Genomic DNA, 19,818 nt, shown 5'->3' with positions numbered 1-19,818 from the left:
CCAGAGTTCAATTGTAGAAGTATCACTATCACGGTGAAAAGAAATAATTTGAAGCCCCCTAATTTCGGTAAGAAAAGAGAGTCAATCACATTTATATTAAGATTATAGAAGACAAGGTTTTCATCTTTATCTTATTTCCCATAAGAAGCTGGGCGAGACCATTCTGCGGGTATTGTTTTCAAGACTGCTCTGCACCATAGGCAACCCCCACCTTACAAGTTGAGGTTTCAATAAATTTCACTGCTTCCCAACTTTACCAATGTCACAAATACTTTCACTCGTCACCATGAGCGCGTATTTTCACACATCGTTTCCTGGCCGATTTTATGTGTCCAAAATTGAGAATTAATTTCTTTACAAATTAGTTCGCCCTATTGTTTTTCCTATTTTCTTTAAAGAAACTGACGAATGCGATTTTATTAAGCTTCAAGTGGGTGCCCCAGCCAATTTGGCGCTCATTCTGCCAAATTTCATGTATTCTCAAAAATGGATGGCGTAAGGAAAAAAGCGCTAAAACAATTTATCGCCGAGATAAAGATTTCGAAGGGAAACAAATGAGCATTTCCGATAAGAAGATCTATTCTAAAAGCTCATTACTCACGGACTTAAACCACACAATAATTTCGAAATTTCTGGACCTTTTTAGTTTTGTTGACCGCACAAATGTAGTTTCTACATCCATTATTTAAGAGGCCGAATCAGATATATTTTCGATATAAACTTGAATTACAAGTTTGCACGATTCCAGTATGAATGACTGAAGTTATAAACGACCACTACACTGAATTGCAATTATCCAAATAATATACAACGATGAAATCAAATTAAACATATCTAAATTAATATCTTCACTTAATCTGGCATTGTTTAGACAAATATTCATTATTATGTGTTTTTTTAACAGCAAAATAATTTAGAAAACAATGAAAAAGATCTCACGGTTATTTGACCTGTTCTCAAAACTGCAATTTATGTGCATACTGCAGTAGCGATATTCTGAGATAAATAATAGAAGGAAATGATTCTCTGTTTAGATATTTTACAATGTTCTTCTCTATTCTTCATTCTGTTATCAAGCCAGGAGGTTGGTAGAACCTAGGCGCGCTTAGAAACAAAGTGGACGATAACCTGCAAGGGAGGTAAGTTGCCGCAGTTTTTGATGTACAGATTATACCTCCCTTATAAACAATGCACTCTTTAATGAACACGACTATATCCATCCAAGATTCTCAAGTTTATCATTCATAGATTTTCTTTAATTCTGCGCAATATAAAAAACATAGTTCTCACCTGTTTGTAACCTACAAATTCCACTGAAATGGAGCATTACAGAAGAGTCCATCAAATCCCCTTCTTCTACACATAGTTTTAATCACATGTTTCCGTGTACTTCTTATGTACATAATACAGGGTGTTCAGCATAAGACTACGGTAACTTCGGAAGGTGATTCTGGGCAGAAACTTGCTATTCCTTATGTTTGGGCCACAAAGTAAAATATTTAATATTATTATTTTGGAATACAAATTAGCTTATTTAAAAGGAAATTTAACCTTCTTTCTAATGGGCTTATTAAAATAGCTGTAGCTTTAATAGTTGAGAAATATAGACAACTTTTTGCTAAAAAGTAGTAACACCTTGAAAAAACATAAAATTAAAAATATCTATAAAACGGAGCCGAATCGAGCCATAGTTTATATGGAATTTTTTGTTGCAAATGATGCCCAGAATCGCCTCCCGAAGTTACCGTAGTCTTATGCTGAACACCCTGTATACACATAGAGCTATAAAGGTGTATGGCAACATGTGAGTGTTTATCAGCATAACTCGAAACCGCAAGATTGCAGGCATTTCAAATTTAATACAATAAGCTTTGAAAATAAGCCTATCCGGCCAGAAGTAACACTTTAGTAAATGATTCGTGTTTACAGCATTGTTTGTTTGTTTTTCTCGAGAACAGAAAGAAAATGGCTGAAACGATCCGGGGATGGCTGCACGGTAAGGATGTACTAATAACTGGAGGAACTGGATACTTGGGGAAAGGGCCAATCGAGAAACTCTTGAGGACAACGGACGTCCGCAGGATCTACTTGATAATCAGAAGTAAAAGAGACTTGAGTCCGGAAACAAGATGGCAACAGGTCTGTGCAATGATAAGACCATATTGTTCACTTTATTCGTCACAGCTCGCATTTTTTCGCACAGTATGCAGAACACTTTATGATTTTGCTTTTACTTTTCTATTTTCTATGAATAAAGTTCCAATATTTGCCAAAATTCCATCGGTCCCCACATAGTCGGCTAGTGGAGCGTGTGACAGACTTTATTAGTGAAAGTCGTATTCTCTACTTCTGAGTGATAAGACCGACTCTTATGACGGACAAAATTCCGAAACCAGTCAGAAATAGGAAACACATGCGTGCTGTGACATGTAAAATCAATAATAAAAAGATTCCCTTCTAATTGTGAACTCTGGGTGTGGATCTGACAATTTACCTACGTGCTACGAGAGAGAATGATCGGAGTGGAGGTTATACTCTATAATGGTTACAATCAGTTTACTCTAATGACGACTGTTATCGCCATCTAGTTAATTGATTTTGATTGTGTGGTTATATATTTGGTCTAGGTTAGAGTGACTACTCAGCATTTGTTGGATAGTGCCGTATCCAATTCATCCTTAGTAAATCTTGTTACGCTTTAAATCTCAATGTCCGTGCGACGACAAGGACTTCCTCAGGCTACAGTTGCCCTATCTTGCTGGTTTGATTTCGTAGTATTGCAGCTAACTGTGATGTATTTCTTTTGTCCCGCTCCTAAAGTTCCCATACAGAATTCCTTGTGACTTGTACTACACCCAGACTATGATCGCAGCCCTTATCAATCATTTTACAAGAACACGAAAGCATTCGGGTATTGTTGCGGGTTTTACTGGAACCTTCGGGTCCAGAGCTATCTTCTGCCACTCCTATATCCTGTACGCTTGGCAGCCAGTTGGTTCTTAGAATGATCTTACACTGTGATTTTGGTCAGTCATACTTGTGAATATCTTAGGACATCTATTCCGTGCTTTAACGTCTTGGTTCACCACATTCTTAGATGCCAGAACGGCTCTTTTTGACCATACACTTTCGAAACCTACCGTCTTGACTCCTAGTTTACCAAGTTCCTTGCGCTTCTACTAGTCATGATGTCGTTGCTCGTCCACACCGTTTACCGCTGTATAAACAGTTTTATTTCTCTCTAATTAGAATGGATCCCCATGGTATGGATTATTCATCTATTTAATAATAAGTTACATTAAGGAAACATATAACAATTATTGGAAATCAATAAAGACTAGTAATATTCTTTTGGACTAAATACACTTTGTTCTGTTTCAGAATAATAACTGCCCATCCTAATACGTACACCTTCTCAAAGTGCGTGGCGGAGAATATGATCGCACAGATTAAAAAGAACCTTCCAGTGGTTATACTTCTTCCTTCTGTAGGTGAGAGTTACGATTGATACGTCAGAATGTGGGACCCTTACATCCCCAAATACGTTCCACCAAAGAAATACCCATATTTCTAATTGTGCCCTATGGTACTCCATCTCTTTTGACTAAAGAATATTATTTCGATAATCAATCAGGCAGACTGATTTGGAGTAACCGTTTCTGCATCTACCAATTGTAAACGTATTTTGAACCACCTAGGCCACAAATTGATTCTTACCTTTTTATGCTTTGCACTATTAGAATTCTGCAAATTATTGAATTGGAAAAAAAAACCTGAAGAATTAGACATCTGCGTGGGCCGCAAAAATAAAAATGGCTAATTTCTGATTGCAAACATTAACAAAAGCAGTTTGAACTTCTTATACAGAATAAGTTTCACTTTGGGTCCTACAGTTTGTCTGCTCAGTTACAGGCAGTTTACAAGAACCAGAACCTGGTTGGATAGACAATCTAAATGGTCCGGCGGGTATAATTTGTGGTATAATGGCTGGAGTTTTGAGAGTGAGCAGATGCCTTGAGGATTCTTTTTTAGATTTTGTTCCCATAGACATTACACTGAATGCGATGATTGTCAGCGCCTGGGTCACCAAGCACAAGTAAGTATTTTGATATAGTTCTGGTCACTTTAGGTCTCAGAATGATGAGCATCTTCTGCACAATAGAAGAGATAATGGAACGATATAAAGAAATAAAGTAGAAAACCATAGTTATATAGTGATTCAAATGTTGATTATATTAAATTTTTTAAGATATAAATATTTGAAATATTAAAATTTACGTCATAATAATGTCGTAAACATTTAATGATATAGGTTTAGTTGTTCAAAAATTCAAACCAAAACGATCAAAATAAACAAAGCATAATTTTAAATACGCATTTATCACATTGTTTTAAAAATAAAACCCAAATAAAGCTATCTTAGTAGAAGCTGAAAACTAGCGTAATTGATTGAAACTCTCAATTGATTCATTTTTCCACGATCCATTTTTATTTAGTATTTAGGTATACCATGGTTATTGTTATGGAATGGCAAGCCCATGTTCCAACAACCGGGAACGTTCGAACTGGATTCGGTTTCTTGTATTGTCATCTATAACCTTCTTGTTACCCGCGTGGGCAATTTAAAATATCTGCGGTGCGGGCGCCACAATAATATGATCATTCACTTCTCTTTTAACTGAATTTAATTATCAAGAATTGATTAATTTGAGATAGTTTTACGACTATAAATATCACTTTAAATTATTGCTGTAAATAATTAAGCAATTCGATCTGAACCGGCGGGTAATCTATGTTACTTTTCAACATAAATAATAAAATCTCAGATTTGTGCACAATATACGAACATTTTAACTAAAACTCAAAGTAATAATTGTAAATAAAAATATTTCCTGATCTCTCAGTGGACGATAAAAAAAAAAGCATCCCATGGGTGTGACGATGTAAATTAATTTGAACATAACAGAATGGTCATTTATTGTGATGTCAGAAGGACCACCGGTTTTTTATATAGATTTTATTAAAAAAATTTGTAAAGTATTCTTTTTAAAAAGTTTTAATTTAATTTTAGGCACCCTGATAAATTACCAGTGTATAACTGTGCCTATGGAGATACCTGCCAGATCACCTTCCACGATTTGAAAAAACTTGGTGAAGTGTTAGTAAAGAAATGTCCAGTGAACAATGATCTGTGGTATCCATTTTTTTACTTAGCCAATAATACTTACTACTTCTATTTTCTGTTCTACACTCTGCAAGTACTGCCAGCTTGGTTTGTGGACTCATTGTTGATCATCCTTCGCAAAGAGCCTAGGTACAGTAACTGCCATTTTCGTTTTGCAATTAATTTAGTATTTTATGAACAACGAAAACCATCTTCGTGAAGACTGATTTCTGCCATAATTCCAAAATATTGTTAATGTGATGATTCTTTGTCCTTTCAGATTGACTAAACTGAATATAAGAATATATAAAGCAATGAATGCACTTAAATATTTCAGTTGCCAACAGATTGAATTCGATAACTCTAATTATAAATCAATATTCAATTTAACACCCTCAGAGGAACGAGAGATATTTTATTTAAAATTTAAAGAGGTAACAAAATCAGAATTGTGTGTAATCTCCATGAAAGGGTTGGCAAAGTTCATATTGCATGAGAAAGACGAAGATTTGGACAAGTTTAAGGCTAAATATTGGAGGTAATTGGAGCTCATTTTATTATCTCTTAAACCCTGGTTATTTTGGGTTAAGTCTAGGTGAGGGAAGCCGATTGTGAAATTACCACACCGTGGTGTCTACCAGTACTGCTCTACCTGTAAGGCCTCCTCTGACATTCCAATATATGACGTTGTAAATGTTCTAGCACCTATACATACACCATTATAACCAGGGTAACATTCAGGCCCGGGTGGACCTAAACATCGTACCCCTTTCAAGAGAGGGAATATCCTCTCCAACACTTACTTAGTTCGCAGGTATTTTGGAATCGATCAGAACGCACTCCCAGCCCATCTTAGTCGGGTGAGACTACTTACTTCGAGGCATGCTTTCGAAGGGAGGGCGTTAACTAAACAGGCATCTCCTTGCAATGACACTTATTAAAATCTTCTTCATCTCCCCCGCAAAATCTGTACCAGCTTCTTCAGAAATCTCCGAAATGCAAAGCGGGAAAACCCCGTAGTTCCCGGAAAGTGTACGGTACCTATTTTAACTCATCTCAGACTCCTTCCGACTATTGATACCCAGAAGATTCGCCAGTCTCTTATTCGGGAAAGCTCACTCATTTCGCAATGCTGGCATTATTTTTAATAACACCGTGGTTGGATTCACACCGTTCTAGTTCAGGATAAATTTCTTAGAATACAGTACTTGTCGTTTACTTCGTCTTTAGAGAATCAAGATCAAAAAGACGACAAACACGGACTGGAGCAAACACTGCATTCATTGCACCCTTGCCTTCTAAAGTCCTAAAAGAGATGGCGTAGACGTCTTCTAATTGCCAGTCTCCATACCATCAGTTGAAGGATGATGAGATCTAGAATAACCACCTTAGATAATCAAACGATTTAACAAAATTTGAGTAAAAACCTTTAAAATGCAATTAGCCAGAGCTATCCCCCTATAATTTGCAGGATCATGCCTATCACCTTTCTTGTGGAGCATACAAAGAGAAATTCTCGACCAAAGTTTAGGAATACATTCAGTTTCTAGAACATTATTAAATAGAACTTGCAAGTAAAGTAACCAGTTTTGTTGAAGAAATTTCAGAAACTCAAAAGAAAAACCGTCCTGACCAGGAGCAGAGTTTGATTTACATTTTGATAAACTTTGAATAATTTCATTGAACTCAATTAGCTCATCCAGAATAGGCAAAGAAACGCCAAAATAAGAGCCCTCAATGGTAGGGCATGGTTGATAGATATCAGAGTATAGAATTTTTCCCAATCTTGCAGAGAGACTAAGTTCGAATTATTTCTTTTCGTTTTAAATTTTCTGACTACTGACCAAAAAGCCTTAGGATCTTTAACATTGGAAAAATCATCTAATATTGATTTGTCATAGTTATTCTTTTTATCTTTAATTAACTTTTTGTACTTATTCTTTAACAAAACATACATTTTGTAGTCTAAAACCATTTCGCCTGCATACTATTTTTTTTTGAAGTTTTAAGCTCTAAATCATACCAAGGCTTATTAGATGAATAATTTGACTTGTTATAAACAATTTTTTCATGTTTCAACCCAAGACAAGTTGCAGCATAAGTTAAAGTGTTTAGAAAATTTTCAAACATAATATCAGATGATTTACTAAGACTAGAGACTTTATCTGAGTACATCATAAATTCTTTATAGAGGTCAGATTTGTTGCTATCCCATCTAAAGACATCAATCTTGTTAGCAATAGAATTAGAAAAATTACAGGTGGAGTGTTGATAATCAAAGTTAAGCTGCAATAAAACAGGGAAATGATCAGACACAGAGATGTTATTAAGTATTTTTAAATCATAAATATCATCCATGTTAGCGTTATTACACCAGATCAAATCATTAATACTTTTTCCTAAATGAGAAACAAAAGTAAATTGCGCCGGATGATCGCTGTAAGATCTACCATTTATAAGAATAAAAGAATTATCATGCATAAATTGAATTAGCAGACGACCTCTCTGATTACAATATTCATCTAAACTATCATGTACATCATTAAGATTAGAATGTTCATAGATTCCATCAAAATTGTCCATAATACCAACCCTTGAATTAAAGTCACCCCCCAATACACATAGTTTTCTATTATTACTTAATAAATTCTTAACTGAGATGTCAAATAAATCTAAGAGAACAGATATATCTAATGAAGGTTTGAAATAGACAAAAATTAGCAGAAAAGAAACAGCCTCACTTTTAAGCTCTAAAATCAACCACCAATGACACGACTTAACAACAAGAACTTTAAACACATCACTTTTAACGAAAATCAGTAGACCGCCACTTCCTCTTCCTCTGGATTTCTCTCTGATAGCCAAGGATGATGCTGCCAGATCAAAACTTTTCGAAGGAGATTTCTTGATTTCATTTAGGTGCCAAGTCTCAGAACAGCAGATTATATCATAATTCTCAAAGTGACTAATATTCTCACATAGATTATTGTACCCTTGGACATTCCAAAATAGAATTTGAGGAAATTTTCGGTAACTAATGAGTGAAAATTATCTTGATTGTGGTGAACATTAAATGAAATAGTCTCTAATAAACATCAATGTACAGAGGAAGTAGTAGTCCTTAAAGAAGCTTGTCCTATCGTTTTTCCTGTCCATTACACCAAACTACATTACAATTTTATTTTCTTAAATGAAACTGATGGTACTTATCCTGTCAATTTTTGTTTTCTAACAAATGTGAGGCGTAAGCGTATGTCTTGGAACGCTAAAGGGTGTAATGATGCGAAGTAATTGTCAAAACTGAGTTCAGTAAATAATTAAAATGTACAAAAAAAAAAAAATAGCAACAAGTTATCGGTGAGATAAAGATTTCGAAGGACAACAAATGAGCATTTCCGATAAGAAGATCTATTCTAAGAGCTCATCACTCACGGACTTAAACCACACAATAATTTCGAAATTTCTGGACCTTTTTAGTTTTGTTGACCGCACAAATGTAGTTCCTACATCCATTATTTAAGAGGCCGAATCAGATAATTCCGATATAAACTTGAATTAAAAGTTTGCACGATTCCAGTATGAATAACTGAAGTTATAAACGACCACTACCTGAATTGCAATTATCCAAATAATATACAACTCACCATTCTTAGGCAACAATGAAATAAAATTAACTATATCTAAATTAATATCTTCACTTAATCTGGCATTTTTTAGACAAATATTCATTATTGTGTTTGTTTTTTTTAACAGCAAAATAATTAAGAAAACAATGAAAAAGATCTCACGGTTATTTGACCTGTTCTCAAAACAACAATTTAAGTGCAAACTGTGTAAACGATATTCTGTGATACATAATAGAAGGAAATGATTCTCTGTTTGGATATTTTACAATTTTCATGTCTATTCTTCATTCTGTTATCAAGCTAGGTGGTTGGTAGATCCCAGGCGCGCTTAGAAACAAAGTGGACGATAACCTGCAAGGAAGGTAAGTTGCCGCAGTTTTTGATGTACAGATTATACCTCCCTTATAAACAATGCACTCTTTAATGAACACGACTATATCCATCCAAGATTCTCAAGTTTATCATTCATAGATTTTCTTTAATTCTGCGCAATATAAAAAACATACTTCTCACCTGTTTGCAACCTACAAGTTCCACTGAAATGAAGCATTACAGAAGAGTCCATCAAATCCTCTTCTTATGTTTTAATCACATGTTCCCTTGTACTTCTTATGTACATTATACAAGGTGACCAAAGTTGTATGCTCCACCCACTTTTTTTTTTAACGGCGGGAAATTTCGAAAAAATAAAAAACACATATTTAATCATTTTTAGTCTAGTTTATTTTCAGTGATTGACCCATTTTTTTAAACCCCTGTATCTCGAGATACAGCATCCAACTTTTGTTTTTCAAATGGAACGTTATATTTTTTGTTCATATTTTTGTAGTATTTGAGCACATAAAAACAACAAAACAATTTTTTTTTAAATCGGTTAGGTTTTCCAAAAGTTATGGTAATTTAAAATATGAAAAACAAATTTCAGTTTACTGTCAAAATTACGTTATTTATTTTTAAAGAATCTATTCAAACTGGGCACAACCAACGGATAGGCAAGCCAAAATCTGGACTCCCACGCTATGCTTGTAGTAGCACTTATGGTAGCGAAGTCAAGATCTAGGCAAGCTAGAGTAATTCGATATAAACCTAACCGATTTCAAAAAAAAATTTTTTGTTGTTTTTAGGAGATCAAATACTACAAATATATGCAACAAAAAATATAACGTTCCATTTGAAAAACAAAAGTTGGATGCTGTATCTCGAGATACAGGGGTTTAAAAAAATGGGTCAATCACTGAAAATAAACTAGACTAAAAATGATTAAATACGTGTTTTTTATTTTTTCGAAATTTCCCGCCGTTAAAAAAAAAGTGGTTGGAGCATATAACTTTGGTCACCCCGTATATACACAGCTATAAAGGTGTATGGCAACATGTGAGTGTTTATCAGCATAATTCGAAACCGCAAGAATGCAGGTATTTCAAATTTAATACAATAAGCTTTGAAAATAAGCCTATCCGGCCAGAAGTAAATCTTTACTAAATGATTCGTGTTTACAGCATTCTTTGTTTGTTTTTCTCGAGAACAGCAAGAAAATGGCTGAAACGATCCGAGGATGGCTGCACGGTAAGGATGTACTAATAACTGGAGGAACTGGATACTTGGGGAAAGGACTAATCGAGAAACTCTTGAGGACAACGGAAGTGCGCAGGATCTACTTGATAATCAGAAGTAAAAGAGATTTGAGTCCGGAAATACGGTGGCAACAGGTCTGCCAGAATTTAGTGAGTACCAAGCAAGTCTTAGGGAGGAAGAACTGGGATTATTAGCTAATTGTGTAATATTTGATTTGTAATTTGAAGGTATTTGAAAGGCTGCGATCAGAAAGGCCGGACGCTTTCAGTAAGGTAGCCGTTCTGGATGGCGATGTGGCTGAGAAGGGGTTGGGACTGAGCGATCACGATAGGACGGTAAACGTTCTTATGTCTAGTTGATAAGGAAGTTGTTCTTTGAAAGACAGTTTTTACATGACGAACATTGTGTGACAGGAATTATGTGAAAACGTAGCTGTGGTGTTCCATGCAGCAGCCTGTGTAAGATTTGATGATCCTCTATCTAGCGCCATCCTGCTGAATGTGAGGGGTACCAAAGAACTTCTTGATTTGGCGAAATCAATGAAGAAATTAGAGGTAATTAGATTTTTATAGTTCTTGGTTCCTTGCGAGAGTAATTTTCGTCCGACTCTGAAAACGACTCTAAAAAAACTCAATTTCAAGCTTTATGGTTTGTGAGTTTTCTCAGTCCGAAAAAGAGATTGTGAGTGGTTAGGATGACTGAAAAAACGTAAATTACCAGAACTTTTAAATCTAATATTCCAATCTGTAATAAATAATCTTTTGTACGAAATTACATAACCAGATGTGCCGTATCAATGAATCGATTATAGGCACAAAATTGCACTATCGATTTTCTTTGTAGATCGATACCTGTGTTATTCCAAAATTCAACTCTAGAAACAGAAGTAAATCCTTTCTGAACATAAATTTTTTGGACCGGAGCCGCACTATCAGCTAGTTAGCATTTGTATGTCACTTTGGTCTGTTAAATTAAACGTTTAATTCCTAACTAATGACATTTGTATATTACAGTGTTTTCAGTACGTATCTACAGCATATTCCACGCCGAAGTTAAACGATGAGAAAATCGGCGAAGTACTGTATCCTCAGCAGTATGACTGGAGAACTTTGATTGGTATTGCAGAACGAGAAGACAATTTAATGAATTTATTACAGTATAAGTAAGCATTGTAATATTTTTAGCCTTTTAATTTCCATTGAAATATTGTGTGCAATGACAAGTCCATATTGTTCACTTTATTCGCCAAAGCTCGCATGTTTTCGCCAGTATGCAGGACACATTATGATTTTGCCTTAACTTAACTTAACTGTTTGGTATAAATAAAGTACCAATATTTGCTAACATTCCATCGTTTACGCCAAGAATTATCTTACACTATGATTTTGGTCAGTCATACTTGTGAATATCTTAGGACATCTATTCCTTACTTTAACGTCTTGGTTCACCTCATTCTTAGATGCCAGAACGGATCCTTTTGACCATATACCCTAGAAACCTGCCGTCTGACTCCTAGTTTACCAACTTCTCTGCGCTTCTAGTAGTCATGACGTCGTTGCTCGTCCTATAAACAGTTTTATTTCTCTCTAATTAGAATCGATCCCCATGATATGGAATCAATTTAATAATAAGTTACATTAAGGAAACATATAAGAATTATTTGAAATCAATAAAGACTTGTAATACTCTTTTAGACTAAACACACTTGGTTCTGTTTCAGGATAATAACTGCCTATCCTAATACGTACACCTTCTCAAAATGCGTGGCGGAAAATATGGTTGCAGAGATTAAAGAGAACCTTCCAGTGGTTATACTTCGTCCTTCAGTTGGTGAGAGTTGCGATTGATATCTTTTCTTTATTTCCTTTCTTCTCGTCAAGAACTGCCTGATTTCTCACTAGGTTCGAGAACACTGAAGGGTTGAAAGCATCGGTAAAAAAAAACTGTCTTAAATACGAGGGTCGTTTGAAAAGTCCGTGCAAAAATAAAAACTACTTAATTTTTTGGGGTAAACCTTTTTTATTTTTCAACATAGTCTCCTTTTAGGCTTATACACTTCGTCCAACGCTGCTCTAGTTTGTTGAATCCCTTCCGAATAATAGGATTTGTCCAAGTCTGAAAAATAGCCATTCGTTTCTGCAATCACCTCCTCGTTTGAATAAAATCTTTTCCCCGCCAGCCATTTCTTCATATTGGGGAACAAATAGTAGTCCGAGGGAGCCAAGTCTGGAGAATAGGGGGGGATGTGAAACGAGTTGGAACCCTATTTCCATTAATTTTGCGACCACAACTGCTGAGGTGTGAGCTGGTGCGTTGTCGTGATGGAAAAGGACTTTTTTGTGGGCGCTTTTCTTGCAGCTCGGTTTTTAAACGGTCCAATAACGATGAATAATATGCACCTGTAATAGTTTTACCCTTTTCCAGATAGTCGATGAGGATTATTCCTTGCGAATCCCAAAAGACAGTCGCCATAATCTTTCCGGCCGAAGGAACGGTCTTCGCCTTTTTTTGGCGCAGATTCCCCCTTGGTAACCCATTGTTTAGATTGTTCTTTGGTCTCAGGAGTGTAGTGATGTATCCATGTTTCATGCACAGTGACGAAACGACGCTTAAAGTCCTGCGGATTCTTCTGGAACAGCTGTAAACCGTCCTTGCAACACTTCACACGATTTCGTTTTTGGTCAAGCGTGAGCAATCGCGGCACCCATCTTGCGGATAGCTTTGTCATGTCCAAATGTTGATGCAAAATATTATGTACCCGTTCTTTTGAGATGCCCACAGCACTAGCAATCTCACGCACCTTCACTCTTCTGTCATCCATCACCATATCATGGATTTTATCAATGATTTCTGGAGTAGTAACCTCAACAGGGCGTCCAGAACGTTCAGCGTCACTTGTGTCCATATGGCCACTCCGAAAATTTTGAAACCACTTATAAACTGTTCTAATCGAAGGTGCAGAGTCACCATAATGTTTATCAAGCTTCTCTTTAGTCTCCTGAGGCGTTTTGCCTTTCATAAAGTAGTGTTTGATCAACAGACGAAATTCTTTTTCGTCCATTTTTTGAAAATCACTCGACTTCCTCGATTCCAACGAATGCTAAACACAAAGAAATAGACAGATCTGGCTGAAACATGGTGTGTGTTCTTCCAAGAGATGCTACTAACTAAACATAACCTCGATACGCGCCAGTGGTGCTATCTCTCTGACTTTGCACGGACTTTTCAAACGACCCTCGTATTTTCAACCACCTAAACCACAAATAGATTCTTACCTTTCTACGTTTTGTACTATTAGAATTATAAAATATTATTGAATTTTGCAAAAAAAAAAAAACTATGAAGAATTAGAGATCTGTGAGTTCCGCAAAAATAAAAATGGCTAATTTTTTATTGTAAACATTAACAAAAGCAATATGAATTGCTTTTGCAGAATAAGTTTCACTTTGGGACCTATAGTTTGTCTGCTCAGTTACAGGCAGTTTACAAGAACCAGAACCTGGTTGGATAGACAATCTAAATGGTCCGGCGGGTATAATCTGTGGAGTAATGACTGGAGTTTTGAGAGTGAGCAGATGCCTTGAGGATTCTTTTTTAGATTTTGTTCCCATAGACATTACAATAAATGCGATGATTGTTAGCGCCTGGGTTACCAAGCACAAGTAAGTACTTTGATGTAGTGCTGATCACTTTAGGTCTTAGAATGATGAGAATCTCCTGCAAAATAGGACAGGTAATTTAACGTAATAGAAAATCATAGTTATATAGTTATTCAAATGTTGATTATATTAAATTTGATAAGATTTTTAAGATAAAAATTTAAAATATTAAAATTTACGTTATAATAAAGTCTTTGGAATTAATGATACAGGTTTAATGTAGGCGCGCGAATACGCGAAAGAAATAATTAAACAAAGAATGAAAATGAATGAGTGAATAAGTGTATAGAAGAAAAGGGACTTCTTTGGTACAAGGGGCGTAGGTTGACAAGACGCCTGAGGAGGATGAGAAGGAAAGGAAGCTGGGGAGCGGAAGCGTGAGCATATGTTTGTGTGAGTGTGTGTGTTGAACTCTGAGAAAGGTAGGCAATATTTGGGCTTGGGCCCAAAGAAGCTTAATGGAAGTGGATAGCGGATTAAGCGGAAGAATGAAGGGGAATAGTGCAATAATTGCACTAGATGCGGATGATGCGAACTGCAAGGTGTCAGCAGAAGTGAAGCGTAGCAGGCGGAGATGCGGTAAGAATAATACCAATAAGCAGACTTGCAGACAAGCGTATGATGCAATGCCCCACAGAAAACTTGTACTGACAGGAACAGTGACCACATGGTCCAAAAGGATGTAAGTGGGGCAAAAGGGTCTTCTACAGTATAGACCCACAAGTAAAAGGTTAAAGCAAACAGAGGCTATGGGCAGTGACGTATTTGGCATAAGAAAACAGAAACTACAAGTTGAGATAGATAGAAGCTTTAAGAGAACAAAAAGGTGAAAGTTCAAACAAGCGGAAAAGTAAAATAGTAACTTAGTTTTCAGCGATAAGAAATAGAAAGAAGAAAATTAGAGAGGATGCGTACGTCAGTACGAGTGCGGGTCTGAGACTGACCCGCGCGAATCGGAAGCTAGCCAAATTGACCGAAGGTCCCCGGTCACGACCGAACATTTAGTTATTAAAAAATTCAAACCAAAACGATCTAAATAGACAAAGCATAATTTTAAATACGCATTTATCACTTTGTGTTAAAATTAAAACCCAACTAAAGCTATCTAGACATCACACTGATCACTCGGAGGTGGGGATAGCTAGAAACCATATAGCTGTTCTGATCGAGCGGGGAACTCATGTCGTGCTCCAATGGGTGCCGAGTCATTGCGGCCTAACGGGTAACGAGCAAGCAGATGAGCTAGCCCGCAGAAGAGCCGAAATGCAGCAACCCGACACACCGCTCGCCTTCTCCGCTGTTAAAAAAGTAGTTAAGTCTTCTTACAATGAAGAAATAAAAAAGACCCAACAGCATCAAGCAGAAGGAAAGCGGTGGCGGACGCTGCTTGAGAATCCTGTTTCGGTAACAGCCGCAAGAAAGGAGGCTGTGGCATGCTTTCGTATGACTACAGGGCATGACTACATCCAAAAACATTTGCATAGGATTGGGGTGGTGGACAGCCCTATGTGTCCCCTGTGCCTGCAAGAGGAGGAAATGGATAGTCAACACTTACCGGTCTGCCACGCCTTGATAGATGTCGTCGCGAACGACAGCACAAATCTAAATATTCACGACAATAAAACCATTATGACTAAATTATTTATAATCGCAGTTGATTGAAACTCGAAAAATTCGATTTAAGTACATTTCTAGCTGAAGGTGGGTTAATTTCTCCGCTGAAGTTCCATTTCAGGGCCCACTGTAGCCGTTTTATAGAAAATCCGGTAGTTCCCGCTTGTCATGCAAGAGAAGCTATGAAATATGTAGTTCTATTATTACACATTATTATTATTCATCTTTTATTTAGTATTTAGGTATACCATGGTTATAGCCACGGACTGGCAAGCCGATCTTACAACACCCGGGAACGTACGAACTGGATTCCACTTTCTTGTCTTCACATCTATAACCTTCTTATTGCCAACGTTGGCAACTTAAAATTTCTACGGTATGGGGCGCCAAAATAATAAAATCGTTCTCTCCTCTTTTAACCTTATTTAATTATTATGAATTTTGATAACTGAATATTTTTCTGAATCTTTAAAATTACTTGTGTTTACTAAATGAAAACATTTATTCACTATAAATGATTGCAGAAAAATAATTAAGCAATTAAATCTGCCCCGTAGGGTAATTTATGTTGCTTTTCAACATGAACAATAAAAACTCTGACTTGTGTTCATTTTAACTATACTACAAAGTAATAATAGGTAGATAGATCTTATTAAAACGTTTTGTAGAGTATTGCTAATCGTTGTGAGGTTCATTGGTCCCAATTGGATTAATAGTGCCAAAATTCTGTCTTCTTTTTAAAAAGTTTTAATTTAATTTTAGGCACCCTGATAAATTACCAGTGTATAACTGTGCCTATGGAGATACCTGCCAGATCACCTTCCACGATTTGAAAAAACTTGGTGAAGTGTTAGTAAAGAAATGTCCAGTGAACAATGATCTGTGGTATCCATTTTTTTACTTAGCCAATAATACTTACTACTTCTATTTTCTGTTCTACACTCTGCAAGTACTGCCAGCTTGGTTTGTAGACTCATTGTTGATCATCCTTCGCAAAGAGCCTAGGTACAGTAACTGCCATTTTCGTTTTGCAATTAATTTAGTATTTTATGAACAACGAAAACCATCTTCGTGAAGACTGATTTCTGCCATAATTCCAAAATATTGTTAATTTGATGATTCTTTGTCCTTTCAGATTGACTAAACTGAATATAAGAATATATAAAGCAATGAATGCACTTAAATATTTCAGTTGCCAACAGATTGAATTCGATAACACTAATTATAAATCAATATTCAATTTAATACCCTCAGAGGAACGAGAGATATTTTATTTAAAATTTAAAGAGGTAACAAAATCAGAATTGGGTGTAATCTCCATGAAAGGGTTGGCAAAGTTCATATTGCATGAGAAAGACGAAGATTTGGACAAGTTTAAGGCTAAATATTGGAGGTAATTGGAGCTCATTTTATTATCTCTTAAACCCTGGTTATTTTGGGTTAAGTCTAGGTGAGGGAAGCCGATTGTGAAATTACCACACCGTGGTGTCTACCAGTACTGCTCTACCTGTAAGGCCTCCTCTGACATTCCAATATATGACGTAAATGTTCTAGCACCTATACATACACCATTATAACCACGGTAACATTCAGGCCCGGGTGGACCTAAACATCGTACCCCTTTCAAGAGAGGGAATATCCTCTCCAACACTTACTTAGTTCGCAGGTATTTTGGAATCGATCAGAACGCGCTCCCAGCCCATCTTATTCGGGTGAGACTACTTACTTCGAGGCATGCTTTCGAAGGGAGGGCGTTAACTAAACAGGCATCTCCTTGCAATGACACTTATTAAAATCTTCTTCATCTCCCCCGCAAAATCTATACCAGCTTCTTCAGAAATCTCCGAAATGCAAAGCGGGAAAACCCCGTAGTTCCCGGAAAGTGTACGGTACCTATTTTAACTCATCTCAGACTCCTTCCGACTATTGATACCCAGAAGATTCGCCAGTCTCTTATTCGGGAAAGCTCACTCATTTCGCAATGCTGGCATTATTTTTAATAACACCGTGGTTGGATTCACACCGTTCTTGTTCAGGATAAATTTCTTAGAATACAGTACTTGTCGTTTACTTCGTCTTTAGAGAATCAAGATCAAAAAGATGACAATCACTGATTGGAGTAAACACTGCATTCATTGCACCCATGCCTCCTAAAGCCCTAGAAGAGATGGCGTGGACGTCTTCTAACTGCCAGTCATCTCAGATTGTATACCATCAGTTGAAGGATGATGAGATCTAGAATAACCACCTTAGCTGTAGGAAGAGTCATAGCTGTTATCATCCAAAACAAAAAAAACATGGGACTCTTTCGAGTGATTTGTGACCTGCAATAAGGGAAGGTATTAGGTTAGGTTACTCACCAAACTATTTAAATCTCTTTACTTTGTTTGCAGACTTTACTACATCCATCTTCTTACTAAAGGAATCTTTTTCGCTGCTATATCTTGGTTCCTCTTCACCACATATATTTGCTGAACCATCAAGTTCTGAATGGAAACTCAAGAGAAATGATATTCACAGCATTGAAGGGGAGTAACATTAATTTTGATAGACATCATACACAATTAAATGTATTCAGTTTGGCACAATAAAAAGTTTATTTATTTCAGCTGATGTATGTACTAAAAGCTTGCAATTAACCACAATTGAAATTAACGAAATTAGTTAATAAACTGTAAATAAAATAAACATTAAAAGAAAATAAGAAATTATTAATATTCATTACAACTTATCTTAACAAGTTCTTTATTTTTTTTCTCTAAAATTAAATGCAATCCTTCCCCTCCATGTTTCGATGAAACTAAAACTAAAGTACATGTTGGTCAAACGTATATAATTTTTGGCAACCATTTACATTAGATTTATTACCAACGTAACCTTACAAAATTCCCTTATGATAGTAACAATTTCTAGAACTAGCACAGTTCTAATCCTTTAATTTCCTGCCAGCTCAGAAGTTTTGGGACGTATAGGTTCGTCACTAAAATTATACAAACTGTACTATTATATTGAAACTATTGGAGCGTACAAGTTCTTATGAACGAAAAACGAATTTAATTCTTTTATTACAGAAGATCATGCAAAGTTTAAGCAAAATTAGATCAGTTGCTGCTTTCAGTGGAACATGCCTGGATTACTTTCTTCTGCTCGTTCTTTCCAAAAAATGATTTTCTTATGGAAACTAATCATTTGTCTGAAGCTGTTACGATGTTTCCACTTGCACCCAGAAAGGCCTAAATGACACTCTCCAAATAATTAAAATGATCTAATAAAAGACCCAACTTAGCTTATTACCAGAGTTCAATTTTAGAAGTATTACTATCACGCTGAATTTTAAGCCCCTTAATTTCGGTTAGCCCAATCACATTTATACTAGTTATAAACAACGTTTTCACCTTTATCTTATTTCCCATAAGAAGCTGGGCGAGACCATTCTGCAGGGATTGTTTTCAAGATTGCTCTGCACCATGGGCAACCCTACCTAACAAGTTGAGGTTTCAATAAATTTCACTGATTCTAAATTTTGCCAATGGCACAAATGCGTGTATTTTCACACTTCGTTTCCTGGCCGATTTTATGTGTCCAAAATTGAGAATTAATTTCTTTACAAATTAGCTTGTCCTATCGTTTTTCCTGTCAGTTTTCCATTACACCAAACTACATTACGATTTTATTTTCTTAAATGAAACTGATGGTACTTATCCTGCCAATTTTTGTTTTCTAAAAAATGAGAGACGTAAGCGTATGTCTTGGAACGCTAAAGGGTGTAATGATGCGAAGTAATTGTCAAAACTGAGTTCAGTAAATAATTAAAATTACAAAAAAAAAATTTATCGACGAGATAAAGATTTCGAAGAGCAACAAATGAGCTTTTCCGGTAAGCAGATCTGGACTAAAAGCTCATTACTCACGGTCTTATACCACACAATAATTTCGAAATTTCTGTAACTTTTCAGTTTTTTAGTTTTGTTGACCGCACAAATGTAGTTTCTACATCCATTATTTAAGAGGCCGAATCAGATAATTCCTATATAAACTTGAATTAAAAGTTTGCACGATTCCAGTATGAATGACTGAAGTTATAAACGACCACTACACTGAATTGCAATTATCCAAATAAAATACAACTCACCATTCTTAGGCAACAATGAAATAAAATTAACTATATCTAAATTAATAT

General features: G+C 35.9%; 2 protein-coding genes and 1 long non-coding RNA gene across 7 annotated transcripts; 2 read left to right on the top strand and 1 right to left on the bottom strand.

Annotated features, from left to right (window-relative positions):
• The first annotated feature begins 1,110 nt into the window (after positions 1–1,110).
• On the top strand, positions 1,111–18,787 carry LOC141462200 (putative fatty acyl-CoA reductase CG5065). 4 transcript variants are annotated; one of them, XM_074143864.1, is made up of 11 exons: positions 5,625–5,702; positions 9,091–9,152; positions 10,319–10,514; positions 10,593–10,700; positions 10,779–10,919; positions 11,379–11,527; positions 12,086–12,195; positions 13,838–14,027; positions 16,401–16,643; positions 16,774–17,031; positions 18,032–18,787. In XM_074143864.1, exons 3-11 carry the CDS (start codon positions 10,326–10,328, stop codon positions 18,111–18,113), a joined length of 1,470 nt encoding a protein of 489 aa, XP_073999965.1. In that variant the 5' UTR covers positions 5,625–5,702; positions 9,091–9,152; positions 10,319–10,325; the 3' UTR covers positions 18,114–18,787. The 4 variants fall into 4 exon arrangements, with proteins under 4 accessions (XP_073999966.1, XP_073999965.1, XP_073999964.1 ...); XM_074143865.1 differs by lacking the exons at positions 5,625–5,702; positions 9,091–9,152 and adding an exon at positions 1,111–1,139; XM_074143863.1 differs by lacking the exon at positions 5,625–5,702 and having other exon boundaries at positions 9,015–9,152.
• Positions 1,963–6,345, top strand: LOC141462203 (fatty acyl-CoA reductase wat-like). The gene is made up of 5 exons (XM_074143871.1): positions 1,963–2,139; positions 3,382–3,491; positions 3,907–4,096; positions 5,072–5,314; positions 5,445–6,345. Exons 2-5 carry the CDS (start codon positions 3,437–3,439, stop codon positions 5,704–5,706), a joined length of 750 nt encoding a protein of 249 aa, XP_073999972.1. The 5' UTR covers positions 1,963–2,139; positions 3,382–3,436; the 3' UTR covers positions 5,707–6,345.
• On the bottom strand, positions 11,553–18,092 carry LOC141462207 (uncharacterized). Of its 2 annotated transcripts, none has more exons than XR_012463148.1 (3): positions 17,999–18,092; positions 16,558–16,723; positions 11,553–11,929 (listed from the first exon to the last, which is right to left on the bottom strand). It is a non-coding gene; the product is annotated as an uncharacterized lncRNA (long non-coding RNA). The 2 variants fall into 2 exon arrangements; XR_012463147.1 differs by lacking the exon at positions 11,553–11,929 and adding an exon at positions 13,952–14,082.
• Positions 18,788–19,818: the final 1,031 nt, after the last annotated feature.

The sequence above is a fragment of the Rhodnius prolixus genome, unplaced genomic scaffold, assembly GCF_049639745.1.
Source record: "Rhodnius prolixus isolate KJV_2025 unplaced genomic scaffold, Rpr scaffold_18, whole genome shotgun sequence".
NCBI classification, from domain to species: Eukaryota; Metazoa; Arthropoda; class Insecta; order Hemiptera; family Reduviidae; genus Rhodnius; species Rhodnius prolixus.
The sequence above is the reverse complement of the archived record's forward strand: the minus strand, read 5'-3'. Positions and strand labels throughout refer to the sequence as shown.